Source organism: Lepidochelys kempii, chromosome 12, assembly GCF_965140265.1.
Source record: "Lepidochelys kempii isolate rLepKem1 chromosome 12, rLepKem1.hap2, whole genome shotgun sequence".
Classification (NCBI taxonomy): domain Eukaryota; kingdom Metazoa; phylum Chordata; order Testudines; family Cheloniidae; genus Lepidochelys; species Lepidochelys kempii.
Window position 1 is genome coordinate 34,210,975 of NC_133267.1, and position 24,309 is coordinate 34,235,283.

At 41.4% G+C, this 24,309-nt stretch overlaps 1 protein-coding gene across 1 annotated transcript in view; it reads left to right on the forward strand.

Moving 5' to 3' along the window:
* The window catches only part of CDH13 (cadherin 13), a 789,423-nt gene that overhangs the window by 675,349 nt on the left and 89,765 nt on the right, over positions 1–24,309 (forward strand). Inside the window, exons 9-10 of the mRNA XM_073308069.1 lie at positions 21,356–21,538; positions 21,962–22,215. Coding sequence (XP_073164170.1) covers positions 21,356–21,538; positions 21,962–22,215 — 437 coding nt within the window. The remainder of the gene's footprint in view (positions 1–21,355; positions 21,539–21,961; positions 22,216–24,309) is intronic.

A 24,309-nucleotide genomic window follows, 5' to 3' on the forward strand; every position in this document is an offset into this window, starting at 1 on the left:
TATATTGTGGGTACCATTGCCACAATACCTGAGTGCCTTGCAGTTGTACGTTGTGACATAACTAACATCTATCAAGTATGTTTTTTCTTTCTCTTATCTCTCCTCGGGGAGAATTGTATGTGCAGTAGCGTTCTGTTTTTGTAGGGTTTTTTTGGTGTTGTGTTTTTTTCTTCTGTAGATAAGACTCAGGGTTTAACGATATGATGTATAGGTGGTTTTCTTGGTTTTCGTTATATAAACAGGCTGAAGGAATTTCATGTTCATGAAAGTGTGAGACTCTTAGCACTGCCTAGTGACCTACATAGAATAGGCAGGCACTCGGCTTCCTTGACAGTGTTCTTCACATATTGCTGCTAATGCACCTAACTCATGACGTGCAGTTACCCTGCAGTTCCTGTTCTGGACTTCTCTTGAGCTGAGAGAGCCTGACATATTTGTCAAATTTTGTACAGAGGGCAGATACCCACAGGTATCTAGGATGAGACCCATCAAACAAATAGTCACTTCAGAGACACCTTCGTTAGAATATTTTACACGTGTATAGCACTTTTCATCCCAATGGACCTCAAAGTAGTGTACAGATTGTGGGACAGATTAATTTCCATTGACTTAAGGTAGTATAAATTGCAACTCTGCAACTGTAGGAAGAAACGAATTTATTTCCAAGGTGGGGGACAGTGATTCCACTGCCCCCCAACCTTTGGGGTTCTGCCCCGGGCAGCAGTTTTAATTTCCATAGGAGTCTTGCTAGTAGACACTTCTAAGGACATCCCCTATTCAGAACATCTCCAAGCTGTCCTGGTCACAACAGATCCCCAACCAGCAGTACCCTTTTCAGGGCAGTACTGAAACCTTTAGGCCCCCTTAGCAGACAGAGGAAGTTACAGATACATTGAGCATCCCAAATGTTGCAATTTTACGTGTCAGGGGTCCTGTACCTTATGGGGAAAGAAGCCAGCATGAGTTACAGGAAATTAGGTCCGACATCTTTCTTGCTATCTGTGCTATCTATTTATTATAGATACTCATCTCTCACAACTAAAACTGTGCATCCGATGAAGGGAGCTGTAGCTCACGAAAGCTTATGCTCAAATAAATTTGTTAGTTTCTAAGGTGCCACAAATACTCCTTTTCTTTTTATGAATACAGACTAATACGGCTGCTACTCTGAAACTAAAATTCAATCCATCTCAGGGGTGTCAGTAACAGGTTGGTGTAATGGCAGAAGCAATACTCTCCAACAGCTAAGGAACAAGAAATGGAGAATTCCTGATGCATTGACAGATGTGAATTTTGGCTAATCAAAATGGAAAATTATCCAGATAGAATTGAGCAAAACTGCTTCCTATTCTTGTAAGAAGTGCCAGGGAACCTTTATGGAACAGAATTAGTTAAGGGATCCATTCTACATCTCATGCCAAACATAGTACTTGTTGGAACATGGCACTCCCAATCATCCTGCTCTGGAGCTGAGTGATGAACTTTGTTTTTCAGTTCTCTGCCAATTCTGAAACAAACAAACAAACAAAAGTGTGGATGAAATAATCATTGGGCATGAGCCATTGAGTGAGAATAACCCTCTAGCCTGGTGGTTAGCATATTCATCTGTTGGAGGAGAGACCTGGGTTCAATCCCTAGTCCAATGGACATTTACTTATTTATACAAAGAAGAGACTGTGGGAGGCCGATCCCCTGATTGTTAGGGCACTCATCTAGGAGGGTGGAGACCTGTGTTCAGGGTCCAGCTCCAGGGTGGAGATTTGAACTTTGGTCTCCTGCATCCTATGTAAGTACTGTAACCACTAGGCTATTGGGTAAAAGGTCACTACCCATGGTTTTGTGAACGGTACCTGAATCTAACCCCCAAAATGGACATGTCAACACAGTTTAGACATTTCTCAGTGTTTTTTCCTTTTGACCAAAATAATTCTCCAAATTCAATACAGATTAACTAAGTATTTTGGCTATCCCAAATCTGCATTTCTCTGTGAAAAAACTGGTTGGGAGAAAAGATGTTCACTTAGCACTATAATACTGGAGCTGTTAGTAAACTACCCAAGCCCACCTCTGAGCATGAACTAAACTGCCACGATTTCTGAAACCTCCTACCACGGAATAACGTCTGTCCCTAGATTATTGGCCAAACTCCCTTTGCTTGAGAGACATCTAAAATTAGACTCAACAAAGCAATAAAACACACTCACATACAATGTCCGGCAAAGTTCTTTCCAAGCCCATTCTAGAATGTGCTAGCAGAAAAAACCCAACCTTAACAGCAAAGTGCTTTTTTGTCTCTCAGTGAGACAGTTCCTTCTCCTCCCCACACAGACGCTCCTGGTTTTATGAGTGAAAATATCATGAGTAATTGAAGTTGAAAACCCCACTAGAATATCAAATTAGAAATTAAGCTAAAATGCTCATCAGCCAAAGCATAGGAATTCAGAAAAAAAATTCCTAATGCAGTGGTAGAAATACATTTCTCTAACTGCTTCACTAACTAAATTGATTGAATTAAATGTGCTCTGTGGTGCTAGCTAACCTTTGACCCCTGGTTACTTAGAATAATCAGGAGGCTAATTATCTTGGCACGAGCTGAGCTCCAAATGATCAGAAATACTGTAGTGTTCAGAGAGCCTAAACCAGCATTAATCAGGATGTCATCAAGGTTTGATTATAAATCCTGAAGATCAGAAGACTGATAAAACACTGCTTAATATGCTGAAAATTATATATCTATATATTAACCACCAAGCCGAACACCTGAAAATTATTACTTTCTTAGGAAGTGTTGGAGTCAGGTGTCTGTGCTTTCAAACATCCCACTGTTCAGTAATAAATGTACCGATCCGCATCAGCACAAAAGCCGCATTAGCCAGATTAAAAAAGATTTTGTTCTAACGTCAAATAGATTTTGATTTTCCTGTTGGGGTTTCTGGCTCCACTGAAATCATTCTTCATGTTTCACCTCTCTCGTTATGAGCTTATTCAGAGGCAAGAACTGGCATAGTTTTCTGCCTACCTGCTAATGCAGCAGTATTCTCACTTTCAAAGGGAGAAAGAACTGCTGGCTGCAGAGTATCATATAACTATATACAGAAATAAAGTGATGGTTATTGTCCCTTAACATCATTTGCCAAAGAACTGGCAGGCTCAGTTGGAAGTGCTCCATATGGGACTGTGCCTTAGGATCCAAAATATTTATTAATGGGGTCATTTGCATGGTTTTGCTTGGGAAAGGTTCAGAATGTACTTATCTGTGGGGATGTGTTTGTTATTAATAGTTTGCAAAAATACTAAGAATAAAGATAGATTTACAGATGAAGGAAGGAAAGAACCATTCAAAAGCAGGAATAGCATAACTGTTTAGTAAGCAAGTTTTCTTCATACAAGTCCTGATCCAATGTCATAGAGTTTAAGGCCAGAAAGGACCACCAGATCATCTAACTTGACCTCCTGTGTATCACAAGCCATCAATACCACCCGCACGCTAAACCCAAAACTAGACCTAATGTACATTGAGGCCTGTGAACAGAGGACACACATGCCCACCGCCTGCATTGATGCAAATAGGCTTTGGGTAGGCCTCATGGTCCTTCCAATGCTTGTCACCCTGACCTACAAATAGAACATCCCCTTTTATTCTCAGCAATGCGTAAATATTGGCTATTGTATTAAACTGAGAGAGATAAAAAGCCTCGTCAGTCCTTTGGTACTTACGTCTACAAGTATCTGTAGTATGCTGGATAGTTTTAGATAGATTTTGATGTGAAAGTATGTAAGTAATTATGTCATTCTGGAGCTACGCTCTTTGTTCATGTTTATGTATAAGCACTCAAGTGATTATTTCTCCATCCACATCAAAACATGTGCTGGGTAGGTGATGGGGAAAAAAAGTGATTGTGTTCTATTAGGCTGTGTGTCTTCTGAACGCACTGTTAAGAAAATGTAAATTACGGGCAAGAAGATGAAAGTGCATTGAATGCTCCCTCTGCACACATTGCAAAGAAAAAACAATACCACAAAAGTCACTCAGAAAGGAGATGTTTAGCTTTCATTTTTCACTATATACTTTTCTTTCAAGTACAGATGAAATGAGCATCTAAGAAAGGAGCTGGACAATGGGGGATGGAGAATACAGGTTCCCTTAAAACAGAAAAGAGAGACTCCATTTAGCATATCTTTACTTTCTTCCTGACCTACCTCTCTTTTACTCAACCTCAGCTAGTACATCCATTCACTCCATGCTTCAATCACTCCCCATCACAGCACTTTCCAGTCGACATTTAATTCTCACACACTTTCACCTTGTGCATGCACCATCTGCAAGAGAACTCCTTGCAAACTCTGCTTTGAACGCTGCCGTCACAGTGCTATACAAGAAGGCTCGCATCACTCTGAAGTCACAAGGTTGCTGAGATTCCATTACATCTATTATTGTTTCTCCTTTTTGACCTTGGGAAGGGAGTCTTTTTGTGCTGACGGAGTTGCAGACCCATAGACCAACTGTTCCCTATTAGCGTAATGATAGCACTGTGTTCTTCAGACTGTTAGCAATATGATAAAAAGTACCTTCCCATGAGAAGAAAAGAAAAGAAAGAAATCACTAATCATGAAAGTTCTCTTACTATGATACTTAAATGGTTCTCCTTATATTATGGCACTTTCATATACCACTGCTATTTCCATTCAGTGAATGCTGCACAAACAGGAGATATGACAGATAGTTTGATGGAAACTCATGGACTTCCTCTCTGAAATTCTGCGTATGATAGACTTTATTCATCAGCTTGAGAAAAGAGAGTCTTCTGCTTGCCTGGAAGAGTTATTATGTGCAGACAGTGTGAAATACTGTACCTCTGGCCAGAATTTCCATCCCCTTCACCTCCCACTTCCCCTAGAAAATGGATACTAGCTAGAAGTTTCAGTTTCAAAATTAAAACAAATTTTGTATTATTGCACATAAAGCTACCTCCTTCCATCTGCACCTCCTGGCACACCATGAAACTTTCCCTAGTGCTTAACTGACTCCAAAAAAGAGTTTTCAGACTGGGCCAATTTCATACATATCTCTGCTGGAGGGGTTTGTAAATCTAGGGCATCTCACCCACATGAGTTGGCACTCTCTGAAATGCCAGAAGTTTGGGGAATTGATTAAGTTTCATTGCTAAAATATTCTAGTGATACAAGTTGTTCTGATGCATGTAGCGTGCTCGCCAAGGACCACAGGAAGAGGCTTAACCACTGTTGAAACATCTGCTGCTGGCAGCACGGATTGTGATCAGCTGCAAGTTAGCACTGTGAATAATCATCTTCACTGGGAAATTGGTTCTTTAACATCTGAGAGGTCCTGTCAGTGCAAAAAGTGACAAGATATTAGATAGGATGCTTAGACTTCTTATCTTATTATTCAGCTTCTTTTTCTCATCTATCCCAAGGATTCTGCCTTGGGGAAGATCTCACTTACATTGTAATTTCTATTCCATGGTGAGAGCTCTGTGCAACATTGCAACTTCTCAGCAGGATTAAAATGCACTTCCATCTTGCAGTGTCAAAGGGATCATAGTGTTTTTTGCTGCATCACTCAAAGTGTGCAACAGCTTTACAAAGTCCAAGGCTGTACTACAATTTCCTTGGATTTTGCAGGGTATTGCATAGTTTGGGAGAATTGTTAAAACATGATTCAGTCCTATCTATGCTACAGAATCAAATTGTGCTTTAGCCTGTATTGCAAACCTGGTTACAAATAGTCATTCCAACATGGTGGTAATTAAAATGTAGGTGGGATCTAGGCCAGAAGAATCAATAAACCTGTTCATTGTTCAATGAGGCTAAAAAGATCTTGCCTCGCTTATATAAAATATGGAGGTGTACATGGGCACTATTAACCATGAGAGCAATTACCAATTGGAACAATTTTCCAAGGGGTGTGGTAAAATACTGCTGTCTTGAAGGCTTTAAATCTGAATCGGATGTTTTTCAAAATACACACTAGTTCAACCATAAATTGTGTGGCTCAATGCTGGTAGAGTTCTAAAAGCCAGGTGGTCAGACTAGATTATCCTAATTGTCCCTTCTGGCCTCAGAGTTTATGAATAATTTGACCCAATGTATATGGCTTAGACAGATCTTTCTCAATACTTAGCATAATAGATATGAATATTTTTTCCTGTTTGATTTCTAGGATGAAGTCACACAGGAGAATCAGACCAAAAATGTCCTGTACTTTATTTTTGTTGTCAATGTGTTAGTAGCAAGTACATGTACTATGTGACTGTGTTTGGGACTCCACAGTGAAGAGTTAAATAAAATAGCAACAAATTATCCTTTCATCAAGTAATAATTTCCTTTTCAGTTCTGAATGATCATCAGCTTGAAGTTCTTTACCAGTCATGTTGAAATTATTACATCTCCTATGTTTGTAAGAGTGCATTTCTTGACATTTTATTTTCTATCCAGATCTGTACTCAGTCCTAATACATTTTAAGTCTAGCAACATACTTATTAATATATTTAGAAGTACAATACTTATCTTTCAAAGCTCAAATCCACAAAATAGGGGTGGCAAGCCGATTTATGTTTTTAAAAAGCAACAGATGCAATTTAATCCATTCAGAAATTATGGGTTCACAGAACATTAACTACTGACTGTGGCAGTAGTTATACATATGACCTTTATCAAACTAGAATTTTAGCTGGCAAAGTTTGCTCCCTGGTCACATTCAGAAATAGTCTTTTGTTTGTTCTTTCTTTCATTGATTTGTCATTATACACCCATACAGAAACACAATGTATTGGTATGTATATAAAAACAGCCATTAGATGTTCCCTTCACACGCTCTGGGCACTCCTTCCAAAACATAATCTTCACAACAACAAAAAATTGCATTATATCACTTAAGTCCACGGCAAATGCCCCCACTCCTCACCTTCCACGTAATCAATAAAATCAGCATGGATGCATTTCCTTTACCATAGCCAGGAGGAGATCATCGACCAAGGACACTTGGGCAGATTCTCTCTCAATCCCCTAAATCTCAAGCCCTTCCATTAAATCGACATTCCTCTGCTACAATATGCAGACCACAATCTTAGCCTGCTTTTTCTTTTCAATCATCATTCATATGCAGTATTAGCAATATTAAAATGCCTCAGAGTTTTTCCGTAAGGGGGAACAAATTCTGCACTTCAATTCCTACTGCAGTCGATAGGAATTGTAACCATTTAATAGCAAAAAAAAAAAAGTACAAATGCATTCAAAATGATGATGATCAATTTCATATCTTCAGGAAGATCTTTCCTAATGTACTGTTCAATTATTTTCTATGATCTCTTCCTTCCTCCTTGAGAATATTCTGTATTAAGAGAAAATAAGGAAGCAGCTAGAAGAAATATTATCAGTTTATAAGAAATAAAGTACCCAACAGCCTGAACTATTACAGTAAAACAGTGAAAATTACTGAAGGCTACTCAAGTGATTTACGTTTTGCACTCTCCTCTTTAACAGGATATTGCATCTAGTTTACATCATCAAATCCTGGTCATGTAATAATAATAGCTTACATTTTCATAGCACCTCTCATCTAAATGCTTCCCGATGTGCTTCATATATTAATGTACAAACTGTGCAAGGAGAACCTTAAATATACTACTGTAATACAGCTGCCCCTAGGGTGAAGAACAGCAACTGTCTGTGTGAGCACAGTGAAGGCTCCACACCATTTAAAGACAGTAAATGTCTTAAAAAAACCCACAAAACAACAACACAGGAGAGAGTTATGAAGGGAGAATATAATTTTCCAAGCTGCAATTTGGCAAGGTCACAGGGTTAACAACAGCTTTATTCTCATGAAAAGGTCAGTAAATCTTTAATTGTCACAGCAGGTCATGTCCTTTGTTTTACATTGCACTCTGTGCCCCCTAACACCATGCCAGGACATTTGATCACTGTTGGACTCAGAAGGAAGAGTGATCAAATCACTTTGTGAAGCACACATATGTTAATTGAAAATTTCTATCCAGGCTCTTATCTGGCAAGCTTGAGACATCTGATGGGATCATATTCATAATGCCAGGTGATTTGGCTTATCATTGGCTAGAAAGTCTGGCTTGTGTCTCCAAGTGAATTCCACTATAAATGTCAGCAATTGACATTCATGAGATTCTCCCTGCTGGGTTCTTTGACACAGCAAACCTGTATGATCACACCAAAGATCCATGTATCCTGGGAAGTATGCTAGTCATAATGCCATAGAAAACCCACTAGCCTCTTACCAAACAAATGCATAAATACTGTATATGCATATCTCATGGCTGCCACTGAATAGCAGCATGGAAAGATAAAAAATATAAAATACGGTACTTTAATAAACCTAATTTGCAAAAACCTGTGTATCTAGAACTCATGTTTTAAATACAAGGGATTGTGGGAAAGAATAGATGTGAGACGGTTCTAACGGGTGGTGGTGGGGAATATAGCGGATTGATCTCCCTCTGGGAGCTCTCTCTACATCCTCTTATGGAGCTATGTGTATTAATGTATCTCATCATTTTTCATCAGTCATGAGATCTAGCAAGGAAAACAAACACCACGATGATAACACACACAACACCTTCAGTGGAATGGTGTTCTGATTAATGAAAACTGACTTGCAGTTTTAATGTGGTGGTTCTTGAGTGGGGCCGACAGTGTGTGGAATCCTAATGAGCCTTGATGTACAGATCATCAATTCAAGCACGTTTTTCTCACATTGCATTTGCTGTTCACTGCAGCTCTTTACTTCAGGCTGGGTTGGTGTCCTAGTCTAAGGCAGAATTTGCTCAATGGCCTTACAAAAGGGCATATCTTCATGCTCATGCTCATTGTCTGGATGCTAATCACGCACGGTACCCCAGGTCATTTATTATTATGTATCATATGGACACATCATAAATAAAATCTCACCTATTACAGAAACTTTGTTACAATTTTGGCCAAGAAGGCAATTTTCAGATCGTTTAAGGTAGAGTGTGGAGTTTTGATCAAGGGCTAGTATTTAAATTTGCTGGTGCTGCAGTCCTGTTAGCTGATCTCTTAAGATTTCAGCTCCAAATGGTGGAACTCCCCTGAGATCTGTTGTTCCTCTGATATTTTTTCCATCTTGAACTGTACCGAATCAATAAAATTAGGCCCTTTCTGCTTTGGAACCAAAACTTTAAATTTTATTATTTTATCATCCTTTTTTTATATAACTTAGAACTGCCTTCCCAGTTCCAGGGCAAGGGAGTTAGATTTGAATGTTTGGTTTGAGCCCATTTCTAGAAATAAGGCACACAACTCTTTTGAATGAGTTAAACTTAGAGCCAAATTCTCAGCTGTAATAAAGGAGCATAGATAGCTCCATTGACTTCCTATGGCAACTTACACCAGCTGAGCATCTGTCTCAAGGTGTTCTGTTTATAAATCGTTTTGTTTTTAATGTGGGTGCTGATGGCAGCCGTTTAAATAAAGTTCTGAACTCATCTATTTTATTCTTAATTTATAGTGGTGCTTTGGGGATGTGTGAATATTTAAAATGAGTAAAATCAATTAACTCGCGATCTAATTATAGGTGTTAGCCACTGTGGGGGTTTTTAGAGCACAGCAGTAGCTTTTCCCTATTCAGCACCCTGCCTTCAGAGTGTAAATCTTGCATTTTGAGAGATGAGGAACTTATCACTCTGTTTCCCCCATTTCCAAAACTAGCTTGAGCTCTGAGTTCATTTTTTTAACCCTTCCTTTTTCTGCTTATGGGTTTTAAAGGGGAACCATTGTTACTACAACATTTTTTTCTAGTCACTGGGGAATTTGTTCTGTGTATAAAAGGGCCCTCCAGACTAGAATGACACCAGAGGTTGTCCTCTGTATAACATGTACTATACTTTTTTCCATAGTAAGAATTTCTCTCTCTCTGCTCCTTCTTTCACACTCTCATATGAGTGATAAGAGTCTTCACATTATCCATGTACTAAATTGCAGAGCCAATGTGATAATTTATCATGCACATTTGATCACTTTGCTTCCTAATCCATCTTCCCTGGATTTAGTCTAAGAGCTCGTCTATATGGGGAAAAACCCACAGTAGCTGATGGGCATGAGCTGGTGCATGTAACTACTCCGCACTAACACCCGATATGAATGCTTTTTCCGCGCACTAAGGGTACCTTTGAGCACATTAGCTTAATGCACTTTGGAAGTATGCTAAACTAATTTGCCTGGGGGCACACTTTAGTGCACAGTCAGTGTCCTAACAGGGAGTGAGTCTGCAGTAGCTAAAATGCTTTAAATTTACATCCTAGCTTACTGTGTCTTAACTTCCCCATGTAGACAAGCCCTAACATTCCAGACTCTAAACAGCTTCAAATAGTCACTTGCTTTGATGGTCATCTAAAGTGCTTGTAAATTGCAGGACAGCTATGGTTAATATAACTTGAAGGTTGGAGTTTATCGGGTTTAACATTGTTGCCTTTTCCAGGGGAGTTTCAGTTACTTGACCTGCTGGTATCATAAGTTCTGAAGGTTTCTGGCCACACCAGGTCTAAGTGCCCTTTTCTGAATTGCTAACTCACTATCATTGAAGCCACTGGGTGTTCTGCCTGAAAAAGGAGTAGGTAAGAGGTGCCGATTGCATAGGAGAACCATCCTCCTAAGATATTTAAGATATTCTTAAATCAAATGTCCTTAAACTGACTTTCATGTTCCATGAAATGGCTGAAAAACCTTAGAACCTCTGCCAGACTTTCCATCAGAGACTGGCATCATAACTGGGCTGTTCTTCTATATTTACTTTAAGGGCTAGATCTTCAAAAGGACTCCGCTCTGAATTAGGCACCTAATGACACATGTCCACATTTTCAAAGTGCTCAGCACCCACCAGCTCTTTGTATTCTTAGTGAGAGCTGTAGGGGAGTACTGAGTGCATATGAAAAATCTGTCCACTTGATTCAGGGGTGGCGTTTTCAAAAACACCTATGTGAATTAGGAGCATGAGTCAAAATTCCTCCATTGGGCCTTGACCCTGCCTTTGTTGATGTCAATGGCAAAGCTCCCATTGATTTTAATGGTACAGGATCATGGCCTAGGGACTTAAATAGGAGCTGAGATCTCTTGAAATCTGGCCATCTATTTAGGTGTCTAAATGGGAGGTGTTGGGTCCTGAACACCTTTGAAAATCTGGCCTTTGCAGTGCATGGCTAGTAATTGTATAGAACCAAGATTGAGAAAAAGCTTAAAATATTGAATGTGCTGATCTCTTCATTTTTTTTTAAGTAAAAAATGTCAATAGTAAATGCTCATCTTGCTACTGAGTTGTGGCTGGAGTGGGTCTGGGAGAAGTGGAAGCACGCTGAGAGTGGGAGCGGGGGCATGAAATCTCAACTAGGAGCAACTAGGGCCATGTGCCACATGCGTCCTAATCTTCTCCCCCTACCTCCCTTGCCTTCAATATGTGTATGGGGCAGTTGTTTCTTTCCCCTTCCCTTCTCCCCACCCCCCGTACTGCAGGACTCAGGAAGGGAAAAGCTATTGTATGCTGCCTCTCGGCACTGGAGAATGACCTGCTTACTGCTGCAGCCATTGGTCAGTGGTGTGTGATAATAGGAGGGGAAAATTGGAGGGAAAGGAAAGTGACTGCTGTTTGCTGCCCAGGCAAATAGCTATTTTTGGCCTCCCTTTACAGTGGCCATGAGGACTGCTATCCATGCTGAGGGGGTCTGCACCAATGTCTTGCACATCTTAGAGCACCCTCATCTTATCTCTGCTATCACCAGCATGAAGGAGGGAAGTGGGCTGGGATGCTAGTTTTCAGGCAGGCCTGAGTGTGTAATGGGCCCGTGGTGTTGATACCCATCCTCAGGTTTATAGTCTACATGGGCCACTGGTGCCAGTTGCGACCTACCTCTAAGAAATCATGAGGCAGCGTGATATTAGGTTAGAAAAAGTTCTGGTTTTAGGTCCCTGTGACCCAGTGGACTGCCTGGGCATTGATCCTGAGTACAGCAATGCATGGTGAGAGGATATTCCTCCTTGTCTTGCAGAGCCTGTTGCTGTCCTCAACGTATCTCTGGTATGAAGGAAGGAGGCTGGGCAGGACTCTTGCTTCCTGTCAGGGTCCCTGGGCAGGCCAGATGGCATAAAGGGGGCATGGCCTTTACACTCACCCTCATGTTTGCTGCCCCTGGGGCCATTAGTTTGCCAGTTGAAGTCTGTACTGGAACAACCCGGCTGGGTAGTGTGAGGTTGTGTTAACCCAGTTTATTAATAGTTTTAAATAAACTTCAGACCTCCATATTTAACCATACTCCAGTGTATGTTTCCCATTGTTCCTGGGTCAATATCCGATAAATTTTGCAGGGCTGCAGAACTTAAACTGTTAACAGACTGGAGAGGGATCACTTGCTAATTGAACAAATCAGTCATGGGACTGAACTTGGAAAGCTGATTTCAACAGGTGCTTCACACCTCTGAGATTCAGGCCCTAAATGCTACAAGAAATGGTGGATTCTTTCAAAATATGAGACCCGAACAAGTGTGCTTTGTAAGTTACAGCACTTTTCTATGTGGTGTGGAGCACCTTCTTGGTAACCACAGCTCCATTATATCTGAGGTTCTTAATATTGTATTTTCTTTTGATCCATTTGAAGTCAAGTTAACATATTGTTAAACTATTATTTCACGTTAATTAAGCTGTAAATGAGCTTAATGATCTGCCTGAACTGAAGCTCAATAACAACCTATGTATTAACTCCCAAAATCAAAAGAATCTTTAAATTCCTTGCCAACTGTACTGAAGACAATAGAAACAGATAATCAATAATGTTGCCCTTCTTAGAAAATCAAGTCTGAAGCTGAAGAGCTTGAAATAAATTAATTTTAATGCATGCACTCAGATTCTCCAGATACATTCAAAAATGGCTTGAGAACCTAAGTCAAGTATGTTGGAAGAAATAAAAAAGAGGACATGAAGACAGAAAAAGACACAGTTGCCTCCCCTATATTTTAGTATAGGGGATCAAATTGTACCTACAAGTAACCAGAAAGCAAAGTCTATATTGTAATAAGATTATAGTTTAGATCTTCTATCTTGGGTAATATTTGGAAATCCCTGTAACCTCTTCAAATGTTCTGTTATTATGGGGGAGTGAGGTTGTCATAAATATAAAGGGAAGGCTAACCACCTTTAAATCCCTCCTGGCCAGAGGAAAACCCCTTTCACCTGTAAAGGGTTAAGACGCTAAAGATAACCTCGCTGGCACCTGACCAAAATGACCAATGAGGAGACAAGATACTTTCAAAGCTGGAGGTGGGGGGAGAAACAAAGGGTTCTCTCTGTCCATGTGTTGCTTTTGCCGGGACCAGAGCAAGAATACAGGTCAGAAATCCAATCTAGTTAGATATGCATTAGATTCTGTTTTGTTTAAATGGCTGATAAAATAAGTTGTGCTGAATGGAATGTATATTCCTGTTTTTGTGTCGTTTTGTAACTTAAGGTTTAGCCTAGAGGGATTCTCTATGTTTTGAATCTGATTACCCTGTAAGGTATTTACCATCCTGATTTTACAGAGGTGATTCTTTTACTTTTTCTTTAATTAAAATTCTTCTTTTAAGAACCTGATTGCTTTTTCCTTGTTCTTAAGATCCAAGGGTTTGGGTCTGTGTTCACCTATGCAAATTGGTGAGGATTTTTATCAAATCTTCCCCAGGAAAGGGGGTGTAGGGTTTCGGGGGATTTGGGGGAGAAAGACGTTTCCAAGTGAGCTCTTTCCTGGTTATATTTGTTAGATACTTGGTGGTGGCAGCAATAAAGTCCAGGGACAAAAGGTAAAATAGTTTGTACCTTGGGGAAGTTTTATCCTAAGCTGGAAAAGTAAGCTTAGGGGTTTTTTCATGCGGTTCCCCTCATCTGTACCTGAGAGTTCAGAGTGGGGAAGGAACCTTGACATGGTGGCAGACCAGGGATTAACTTGAAATCATTTTGAGATCAATTTGAGATTTTTTGAACCAGAAGCACAGGTTTTAAAAAAGGACATTTTTCCCCCCTTTGGGCTGCTGGAAAGCAGGTTTTAAGCTGAAAGCAGTTAGAGGTTTTTTTTGGTCTCTGCTTAGGGGCCAGAGCAGAGACAAAAGGTAATTGTCTTTTGTGAGCTGGAGTTTTCTCTACCTAAAGGCAGGGTAGTTAACCTCCTGCAGGGAAATTCACAAGTCTTCACAGACCTGAAGGTTTTTTTGTTTTTGTTTTTTTTACCTAAGAGCAACTAGAGGGGTTTTGTGTCTATTTGCCTGGAGAAAAAGGTGTTAGGTTTTTGTTTTTTTAAAGGATTATTCTGTAGGCTGACAATCACTATAAGAGAACATAAGTATCCAGTTACAGTACAACCTATTTTTTTTGACAAGCCAAGTTTTTTTTTGTTTTGTTTTGTTGTTTTCTTTCTAACTCTCGGGTGTAAAGTTAGTTAAAAACAGAGAGGCTAACATGGCAGAAACCAAGGCACAACACAAACTGGAGTTAACCAGACTGGAGGCAGCAAAAGAGGCAGAAAAAGCCCTAGAAGCTACCCACAGGAAAGCTATGGAGGCAAAGGACAAAGAAATGGAGGCAAAGGACAAAGAAATGGAGGCAGAGAGAGAGGCAGAAAAAGCCCTAGAGGCTGCCCACAGGAGAGCTGTGGAGGCAAAGGACTAAGAAATGGAGGCAAGGGGAAAAGAACTGGAGGAGAAGGAAAAAGAGAGGAAGCATGCACTGAAGATGGAGAAGGTAAGGGCTGAGCAGAATCTACTTGATAACCCTAACAATCCTTCCCCAACAATCCACAAATGGGAGCGACTGTGTCCACAGTATGATGAATCCAGTGATATTGCTGAATATTTTCTCACCTTTGACAGACTGTGTGCACTCCATAAAATTCCTGAAGCTCACAAGATGACTACATTGGTCGCAAAATTGACTGGAAGAGCTCTGGACATATTCAATAAGATGCCTATTGATGAAGCTTCTGATTATAATAAGTTCAAGGATTTGGTTTTAAAGCAATTTCAAATTACATCTGAAACGTACAGAGTAAAATTTTGAACCCTTAAGAGAGGGCCTGGACTTATGTGGCTTATCTAAACCAGATGAAGGATCTGTTAGATAAATGGGTCCAAGGAAGGGGTGTCACTAGCTTTGACGGAATGTGTGATTTGATAGCTCAGGAGCAATTCCTGAATATGTCCAAGGAGGAAATAAAATAGTGTTTATGGTATAAGAAAATGGACTCAGCAGAAAGTCTTGCTTCTTATGCTGATCGATATGAGCAGTCCCAGACCATCAGAGAGGTGGGGCAAGCCAGAACAAAATGGGTGGAGGGAGGAGAGAGGAACAATCCTGGTCGCAGTTGGAGCAGATACCAGAAGGGACACCCTCAGACCACATCCTACTACCAGGGGCAGCCCAAGGCCCCAACTACACACCAAGGAATACTCCAGACACCTTATTGTCCTGCCACACCATTCTCCAGCAACCCACCTTGCCCCAGTGACCCGTCAGCTGGACGATGTTTTAAATGTAACGAGCCGGGGCATGTGAAGGCCAACTGCCCCAAGAAGCCCAACAGATTACAGTTCATTGCACCGGAATCACACCAGAGTCCTCAGGCCCAGATACCTCCCAGATACCCTTGGAGCAGAGGGAAACTGTGAGTGTGGGCAGGAAGAAGGTCACCACGTGGAGGGACACCAGAACGCAAGTGTCGGCTATCCATGCTTCCTTAGTGGACCCCAATTTAATTGACCCAGAGATCCAAGTGACAATTCAACCCTTCAAGTCCAACTCTTTCAATTTGCCTACTGCCAAGTTGCCGGTCCAGGACAAGGGCTGGTCAGGAATGTGAACTTTTGCAGACTATGATGATTATCCCATCCCTATGCTGTTGGGGGAAGACTTGGCCAATCATGTGAAACTAGCCAAGAGGGTGGGAATGGTCATCCGCAGCCAGGCTAAGCAAGCTGTCATGCCTAGCTCTGTTCCAGAAACTTCTACCAGGACCTGGTCAGAGGTGATGGAACCAGACCCCATGCCAGCGTCTGTAACAGCAGTAGTGGATCCAGTCCCAGAGACCCAGATAGAGCCAGTCCCAGAACCGGAACTGGTGGAACAACCAGCACCAGACCCATTGCCAGCACTGAATCCAGTACTTGCAACCCCAACACCAAAGGGCCCCACCGAATCTGAACCAGCAGCAGCCAATAACCCTACACAAGAGGCTCAGCCGGAGCCTGAAACCCAACATAGTGCACCAGCGGAGAGCGGTTCACAGTCAGCAGAAACAGCCCCATCCCCTACATCGCTTCCAGAGGGACCAAGCCTAGGTCCACATTCCAATGAGGAACTGATGTCTCCAGCATCAGGGGAACAGTTCCAGACTGAACAGGAAGCAGATGAACACCTCCAGAGAGCTTGGACGGCAGCACAGAGCAACCCACTGCCTCTCAGCTCTTCTAATCAATCCAGATTTGTTGCAGAAAGAGGACTTTTATACCAGGAAACTCTCTGGTGGACACCAGGAAGACTGGCATCCTCAGAGACGGTTGGTAGTTCCAACTAAGTAACGGGTCAAGCTCTTGAGCTTAGCCCATGATCATCCTAGTGGCCATGCTGGGGTGAACAGGACCAAAGACCGGTTGGGGAGGTCATTCCACTGGGGGGTAATGGGCAAGGATGTTTCTACCTATGTCTGGTCTTGTGAGGTATGCCAAAGAGTGGGAAAACCCCAAGACCAGGTCAAAGCCCCGCTCCAGCCACTCCCCATCATTGAAGTTCCATTTCAGTGAGTAGCTGTGGATATTCTGGGTCCTTTTCCGAAAAAGACACCCAGAGGAAAGCAGTACATACTGACTTTCATGGATTTTGCCACCCGATGGCCGGAAGCAGTAGCTCTAAGCAACACCAGGGCTAAAAGTATGAGTCAGGCACTAGCAGACATTTTTGCCAGGGTAGGTTGGCCCTCCGACATCCTCACAGATGCAGGAACTAATTTCCTGGCAGGAACTATGGAAAGCCTTTGGGAAGCTCATGGGGTGAATCACTTGGTTGCCAGCCCTTACCATCATCAAACAAATGGCCTGGTGGAAAAATTTAATGGGACTTTGGGGGCCATGATACGTAAATTCATAAATGAGCACTCCAATGATTGGGACCTAGTGTTGCAGCAGTTGCTCTTTGCCTACAGAGCTGTACCACATCCCAGTTTAGGGTTTTCACCATTTGAACTTGTATATGGCAGCGAGGTTAAGGGCCATTACAATTGGTGAAGCAGCAATGGGAGGGGTTTGGACCTTCCCCAGGAACTAACATTCTGGACTTTGTAACCAACCTACAAAACACCCTCCAAACCTCTTTAGCCCTTGCTAAAGAAAACCTAAAGGATGCTCAAAAAGAGCAAAAAGCCTGGTATGATAAACATGCCAGAGAGTGTTCCTTCAAAGAAGGGGACCAGGTCATGGTCTTAAAGGTGCTCCAGGCCCATAAAATGGAAGCATCGTGGGAAGGGCCATTCACGGTCGAGGAGCGCCTGGGAGCTGTTAATTATCTCATCACATTCCCCACCTCCAACCGAAAGCCTAAGGTGTACCATATTAATTCTCTAAAGCCCTTTTATTCCAGAGAATTAAAGGTTTGTCAGTTTACAGCCCAGGGAGGCGATGACGCTGAGTGGCCTGAAGGTGTCTACTACAAAGGGAAAAGTGCTGGTGGCGTGGAAGAGGTGAACCTCTCCATGACCCTTGGGCATATGCAGCGACAGCAGATCAAGGAGCTGTGCACTAGCTATGCGCTGACGTTCTCAGCCACCCCAGGACTGACTGAACGGGCATACCACTCCATTGACACAGGTAATGCTCGCCCAATTAAAGTCCAACCTTACTGGGTGTCTCCTCAAGCTAAAACTGCTAAAGAACGGGAGATCCAGGATATGCTACAGATGGGGGTAATCCGCCTCTCTGGCAATGCATGGGCATCTCCAGTGGTTCTAGTTCCCAAACCAGATGGGGAGATACGTTTTTGCATGGACTACCATAAGCTAAATGCTGTAACTCGCCCAGACAAGTATCCAATGCTATGCACAGATGAACTATTAGAGAAACTGGGACGGGCCCAGTTCATCTCTACCTTGGACTTAACCCAGGGGTACTGGCAGGTACCACTAGATGAATCCGCCAAGGAAAGGTCAGCCTTCACCACACATGTCGGGCTGTATGAATTTAATGTACTCCCTTTCAGGCTGGGGAATGCACCCGCCACCTTCCAAAGACTTGTAGATGGTCTCCTAGTGGGATTAGGAGAATATGCAGTCACCTACCTTGACGATGTGGCCATATTTTCGGATTCCTGGGCTGAACACCTGGAACATCTACAAAAAGTCTTCGAGCTCATAAGGGAGGCAGGACTAACTGTTAAGGCTAAGAAGTGTCAAATAGTCCTAAACAGAATGACTTACCTTGGACACCAGGTGGGTCAAGGAACTATCAACCCCCTACAGGTCAAAGTGGATGCTATCCAAAAGTGGCCTGTCCCAAAGTCAAAGAAACAGGTCCAATCCTTCTTAGGCTTGGCCAGATATTACAGGTGATTTGTACCACAATACAGCCAAATCGCCGCCCCACTGACAGACCTACCCAAAAAGAAACAGCCAAATGCTGTTCAGAGGACCGAAGAGTGTCAGAAGGCCTTTAACTAGCTTAAAGCGACACTCATGTCTGACCCTGTGCTAAGGCCCCAGACTTTGACAAACCGTTCCTAGTAACCACAGATGCGTCCGAGTGTGGTGTGGGAGCAGTTTTAATGCAGGAAGGACTGGATCAAGAATTCCACCCTGTAGTATTTTTCAGCAAGAAACTGTCTGAGAGGAAAAGCAACTGGTCAGTCATTAAAAAGGAATGTTACGCCATTGTCTACGCTCTGGCAAAGCTACGCCCATATGTTTGGGGACGGCATTTCCACCTGCAAACCAACCATGCTGCACTACGGTGGCTTCATACCGCCACGGGAAATAACAAAAAACTTATTCAGTGGAGTTTAGCTCTCCAAGATTTTGATTTTGACATCCAACACATCTCAGGAGCTTCTAACAAAGTGGCTGATGCACTCTCCTGTGAAAGTTTCCCAGAATCAACTGGTAAAATCGTCCTTGAGATGTGGAAAATATTGTTAGTCTTTATATACTTGGTAGTATATTTAGAGGTGCATGTGTCTTATTAACTCTATTTTCTCCTAGAGCTCCAGGAAGAAATCACAGCCAGCGTTTCACCCTATCTGTGATTTGGGGGGCGTGTCATAAATATAAAGGGAAGGCTAACCACCTTTAAATCCCTCCTGGCCAGAAGAAAAACCCTTTCACCTGTAAAGGGTTAAGAAGCTAAAGATAACCTCGCTGGCACCTGACGAAAATGACCAATGAGGAGACAAGATACTTTCAAAGCTGGAGGCGGGGTGGGGGGGGAAACAGGGTTCTCTCTGTCTGTGTGTTGCTTTTGCTGGGACCAGAGCAGGAATGCAGGTCAGAACTCCTGTAAAGAGTTAATAAGCAATCTAGTTAGATATGCGTTAGATTCTGTTTTGTTTAAATGGCTGATAAAATAAGTTGTGCTGAATGGAATGTATATGCCTGTTTTTGTGTCTTTTTGTAACTTAAGGTTTAGCCTAGAGGATTCTCTGTGTTTTGAATCTGATTTCCCTGTAAGATATTTACCATCCTGATTTTACAGAGGTGATTCTTTTACTTTTTCTTTAATTAAAATTCTTCTTTTAAGAACCTGATTCCTTTTTCCTTGTTCTTAAGATCCAAGGGTTTGGGTCTGTGTTCACCTATGCAAATTGGTGAGGATTTTTATCAAGCCTTCCCCAGGAAAGGGGGTGTAGGGCTTGGAGGGATTTTGGGGGGAAAGGTGTTTCCAAGTGAGCTCTTTCCCGGTTATATTTGTTAGACACTTGGTGGTGGCAGCAATAAAGTCCAGGGACAAAAGGTAAAATAGTTTGTACCTTGGGGAAGTTTTAACCTAAGCTGGTAAAAATAAGCTTAGGGGGTTTTTCATGCAGGTCCCCTCATCTGTACCCTAGAGTTCAGAGTGGGGAAGAAACCTTGACAGAGGTTGATAAGATAGAGCAAAGGACTTCTCATCACGACTCCTTGGGCAAAAGTATTGACACCGCTAGAGATGCACAATGGATGAATTTTGTCCCTGGGAATAAAAAAACAGTATAGCCACTGACAAAGCAGGAACAGGCAAGCCAGTTTGGGGAATGGGGGCTTCTTACATTAGTGAAGTTTGCAGGCTGGGGCCATTGAGGGGGTTAATCCTGAGAGATGCTGAGATCTCCCAGCTCCTAATGATCTAAAATTGAGCTGCAGGTGATCTGTAGTTCTCAAGGTTGGGCCTTGAATCTATCTCTGAGCCTCAGTTTATCCATCCATAAAATCAATCTATCAAAATTCTTCCCCACCACAAAACCATGGAGAGATGTATTCATTAAATTAATTAATATAAAGTGCTTCAGCTGCCAGTGCTTTAGAATTGAGGAATATTATTGTGTCTGAAATTCATGTGCATCTGTGATGGTTTACCTAATATACCCCTGCTAAGTGAGAATAGTGTTCATATACAGTTTGATTGGATCATAATCAAGTTGTAGATTACCCAGGTAAGATTTGGTTAATTGACCTGTAAAATAGGGGCAACTTCCTATAATGACAGTTCTTCCCTCTGAAAAGAGAATGTAATGCATGATAGGTATGGGAACTAAGTAGTAAAATGAACCCTAATTATTCTATCCCAGAGAAACTCATCAGAGAAAAAGCAAGTTAAGGGACACAAGTCAAATATTTTATTTATTTATGACCACTGTAATGAGCAATTAAGCGGGGGTTTGTTTGTAAAACATCAAAAGGCAAGAATCTTAAAAGAAGAATGAATCATGTTCCATCCACCCTCTTAGTTCTGAATATTTCTTTTTCTAGTAGTTGTGCACTTCTGCACCTCTGTGTATTATCTGCAGTGCATTAACTGAAGTTACTAGATGATTTTTTTTCTTCTTAGTCAAGTGCTTTCAAAGGGTGTTTTCTATCACATTGTTACTTATCTACAATCTATCAAGAACAGAAGCAGTGCAGTAATGATATAGTACCTTACTTTTCATGCTCCGGGAATGTATTATTTATGGCCTATGAAATTGAGTTTCACTCAAGTATTACATCTTTCTTCTGATGTAAATAATGAATGCTGTCTTGAATAAAAAAAATTGTGTGGTCATTACTAGAAAATAGTAACTATTATTATTGTTAATAGTACTAATAACAAATATTGTTTTAGTTCCAAGCCACCGTAAAAGAAGGAGTCACAGGAGTGATAGTGAATTTAACTGTTGAAGACCGAGATGACCCAGCAACAGGAGCCTGGAGAGCTGTGTACACCATTATCAATGGAAACCCAGGACAGAGTTTTGAAATCCATACCAACCCAAAGACCAATGAGGGGATGCTCTCTGTTGTCAAAGTAAGGACAATTTTCTTTTGTGTAATTTATTATTACTGTGAGGTGCATTACACATGAAAAGGACCAACTACTGGAATTCTCAAGTCGAAAGTATATTATTGGCTTGCAGTTCAGTTTAGGCAATACATGTCACTCCTTTTGTGTTACAATAACACAATAACCCTGCTTACTGAAAGCTAGTATCTCTGCTACTATGCTAGAGTACATGCTGTAGTTTTGTCGTGTGGCTATATATACACAAAATATGAGACAGAGACCACACAACTTGTCTGTTGCTGAACTTTGACCAGACAGCAGGATGTATCCAATGATGGTGATGGAGGTGCTGTCCTTTGTGGCTAATTCTGTCACTTTTACAAGCTTGGATGAATGTTATATATGCTCTTCGCATCTGGTACTCTGATTTCTTGGTGTGTCTTACAGCCTTTAGACTACGAGATCTCAGCATTCCACACACTGCTGATCAAAGTAGAAAACGAAGACCCGCTGGTTCCAGACATAGCCTACGGCCCCAGTTCGACAGCAACAGTTCAGATCACTGTTTTGGATGTAAATGAAGGCCCTGTTTTCCACCCAGACCCAATGACGGTAACCAAACAAGAAAACAGCCCCATAGGCAGTGTTGTGTTAACAGTAAACGCCACAGATCCAGATACCTTGCAACACCAGACGATTCGGTAAGTGCAATATTCTAAGTCTACCAAAAAGTGAATATAAATGTCTGTTGTGCCTGAAGAGCTTGGCTGTTAGTACCACATTAAATTAAATTAATTTGGGATCCGGATAATAAGAAGTGAGGATTTCTTTTTCAGAATGAAGAGCTTCATTATCATGAAGACAAAGATCTACATTAGGCAGGTGGCAATAGTCTTCCAAGTATCAGGGGGTAGCCATGTTAGTCTGTATCCACAAAACCAGCAATGAGTCCAGTGGCACCTTACAGACTAACAGATTTATTTGGATATAAGCTTTCATGGGTAAAAACCACTTCTTCACTTGCCTGAAGTGTGGCACCCAGAACTGGACACAATACTCCATCTGAGACCGAACCTGAATAGAGTGGGACAACTACCTCCCTTGTCTTACATACAATACTCCTGTTAATACACCCCAGAATTATCTTAGCCGTTTTTGCAACTGCATCACATTGTTGATTCATATTCAATTTGTGATTCACTATAACCCCCAAGATCCTTTTCAGCAGTAATATTACCTACGCAGTTATTCTCCATTTTGTAGTTGTGCATTTGATTTTTCCTTCCTAAATGCAGTACTTTGCACTTGTATTGATTGAATTTCATTCATACCAATTGTCCAGTTTACCAAGGTCCATTTGCATTTTTATCCGATCATCCAAAGTGCTTGCAACTCCTCCCAGCTTGGTGTTATCCATACATCTTATAAGCATACTCTCCACTCAATTATCCAAGTCATTAATGAAAATATTAAATAGTTTCAGACCCAGGACAGACATCTAAGGGAGCCTACAAGATTTGCTGTCCTAGTTTGACAGTGAACCAATCAACACTAATCTATAATTCCTCGTGTCCTCTTTGTTCCCTTTTTTAAAGATGGGTACTATGTTTGCTCTCATCCAGTCCTCTGGGTCCGCACCTGTCCTCCATGGGCTTCCTGAAGATAATTTCTAGTGGTTGCAAGAATGTTTCAATTAGTTCCTTAATGCATCCTAGGGTGAATTTCATCAGGCCCTGCTGGCTTGAATACATCTGACTTATCTAAATACTCTTTAACCTGCTATTTCCCTGTTTTGGCTTGCATTCCTTCCCTCTTGTTGTTAATATTATGTTGAGCATCTGGTCACAATTAACCTTTTTAATGAAGACTGAAGCACAATAGGCATTAGGCCCCTCAGCCTTTACCTGTTATTAGGTCTCCATCCCCCTAAAAAGTGGGCCTACATTTTTCTTTGTCTTTTGCTTGCTCCTAGTGTATTTCTAGAACAAATTCTTATTGCCTTTTATGTTCCTTGTTAGATGTAACTCATTTTTTGTCTTGGCCTTTCTGATTTTGTCCCTACATGCTTCTGCTATTCTTTTGTATTCATCCAAAGTAAATTGTCCATATTTCCACTTTTTGTAAGATTTCTTTTTGATGTTCAGGTTATTAAAAAGCTCCTGATGGAGCCATATTCATTTCTTCCTATTCTTCCTGCCTTTCCTTCACATGAAGCTTGTTCCTGTTGTGTCTTCAATATTGTCTCTTTGCAAAACTGAACTCTTTTTCCCCCTTAGATATGCTCCCTTAGATATGGGACTTTATCTACCTGTTCTCTGAGTTTGTTCAAGTCTGCTTTTTTGAAGTTCATTTTCCTTATTGTTCTGTTCCGTTCTTCTTCCTTTCCTCAAAATAATGAAATCTATCATTTCATGATCACTTTCACTTAAATTGTCTTCCAAGATCAGATTCAAAGCCAGTTCCTCCCTGTTTGTCAGAATCAAGTCTTAAATGGCTGTCCTTGGTTACTTCCTCCACCTTCTGAAACAATAAGTTGCCCCCAATACATTCTAAGAATTTGCCAAAGATTTTGTGTTTTGCTGTATTTCTTATCCAACAGATGTCTGAGTAGTTAATGCCCCTCACCCCTCATTACTTACTAAATTTGGATATTTGTTGTTTGTTCTAGAAATGCCTCATCCATTTCCTCCTCCTGATTTGGTGGTCTCAAATAGACCCTTACCATGTTTAGTTTCCCCATTAATCTTCACCCAGAGACATTTAACTGGCCAGCCTTTCACCTCCTCCTGGACCTC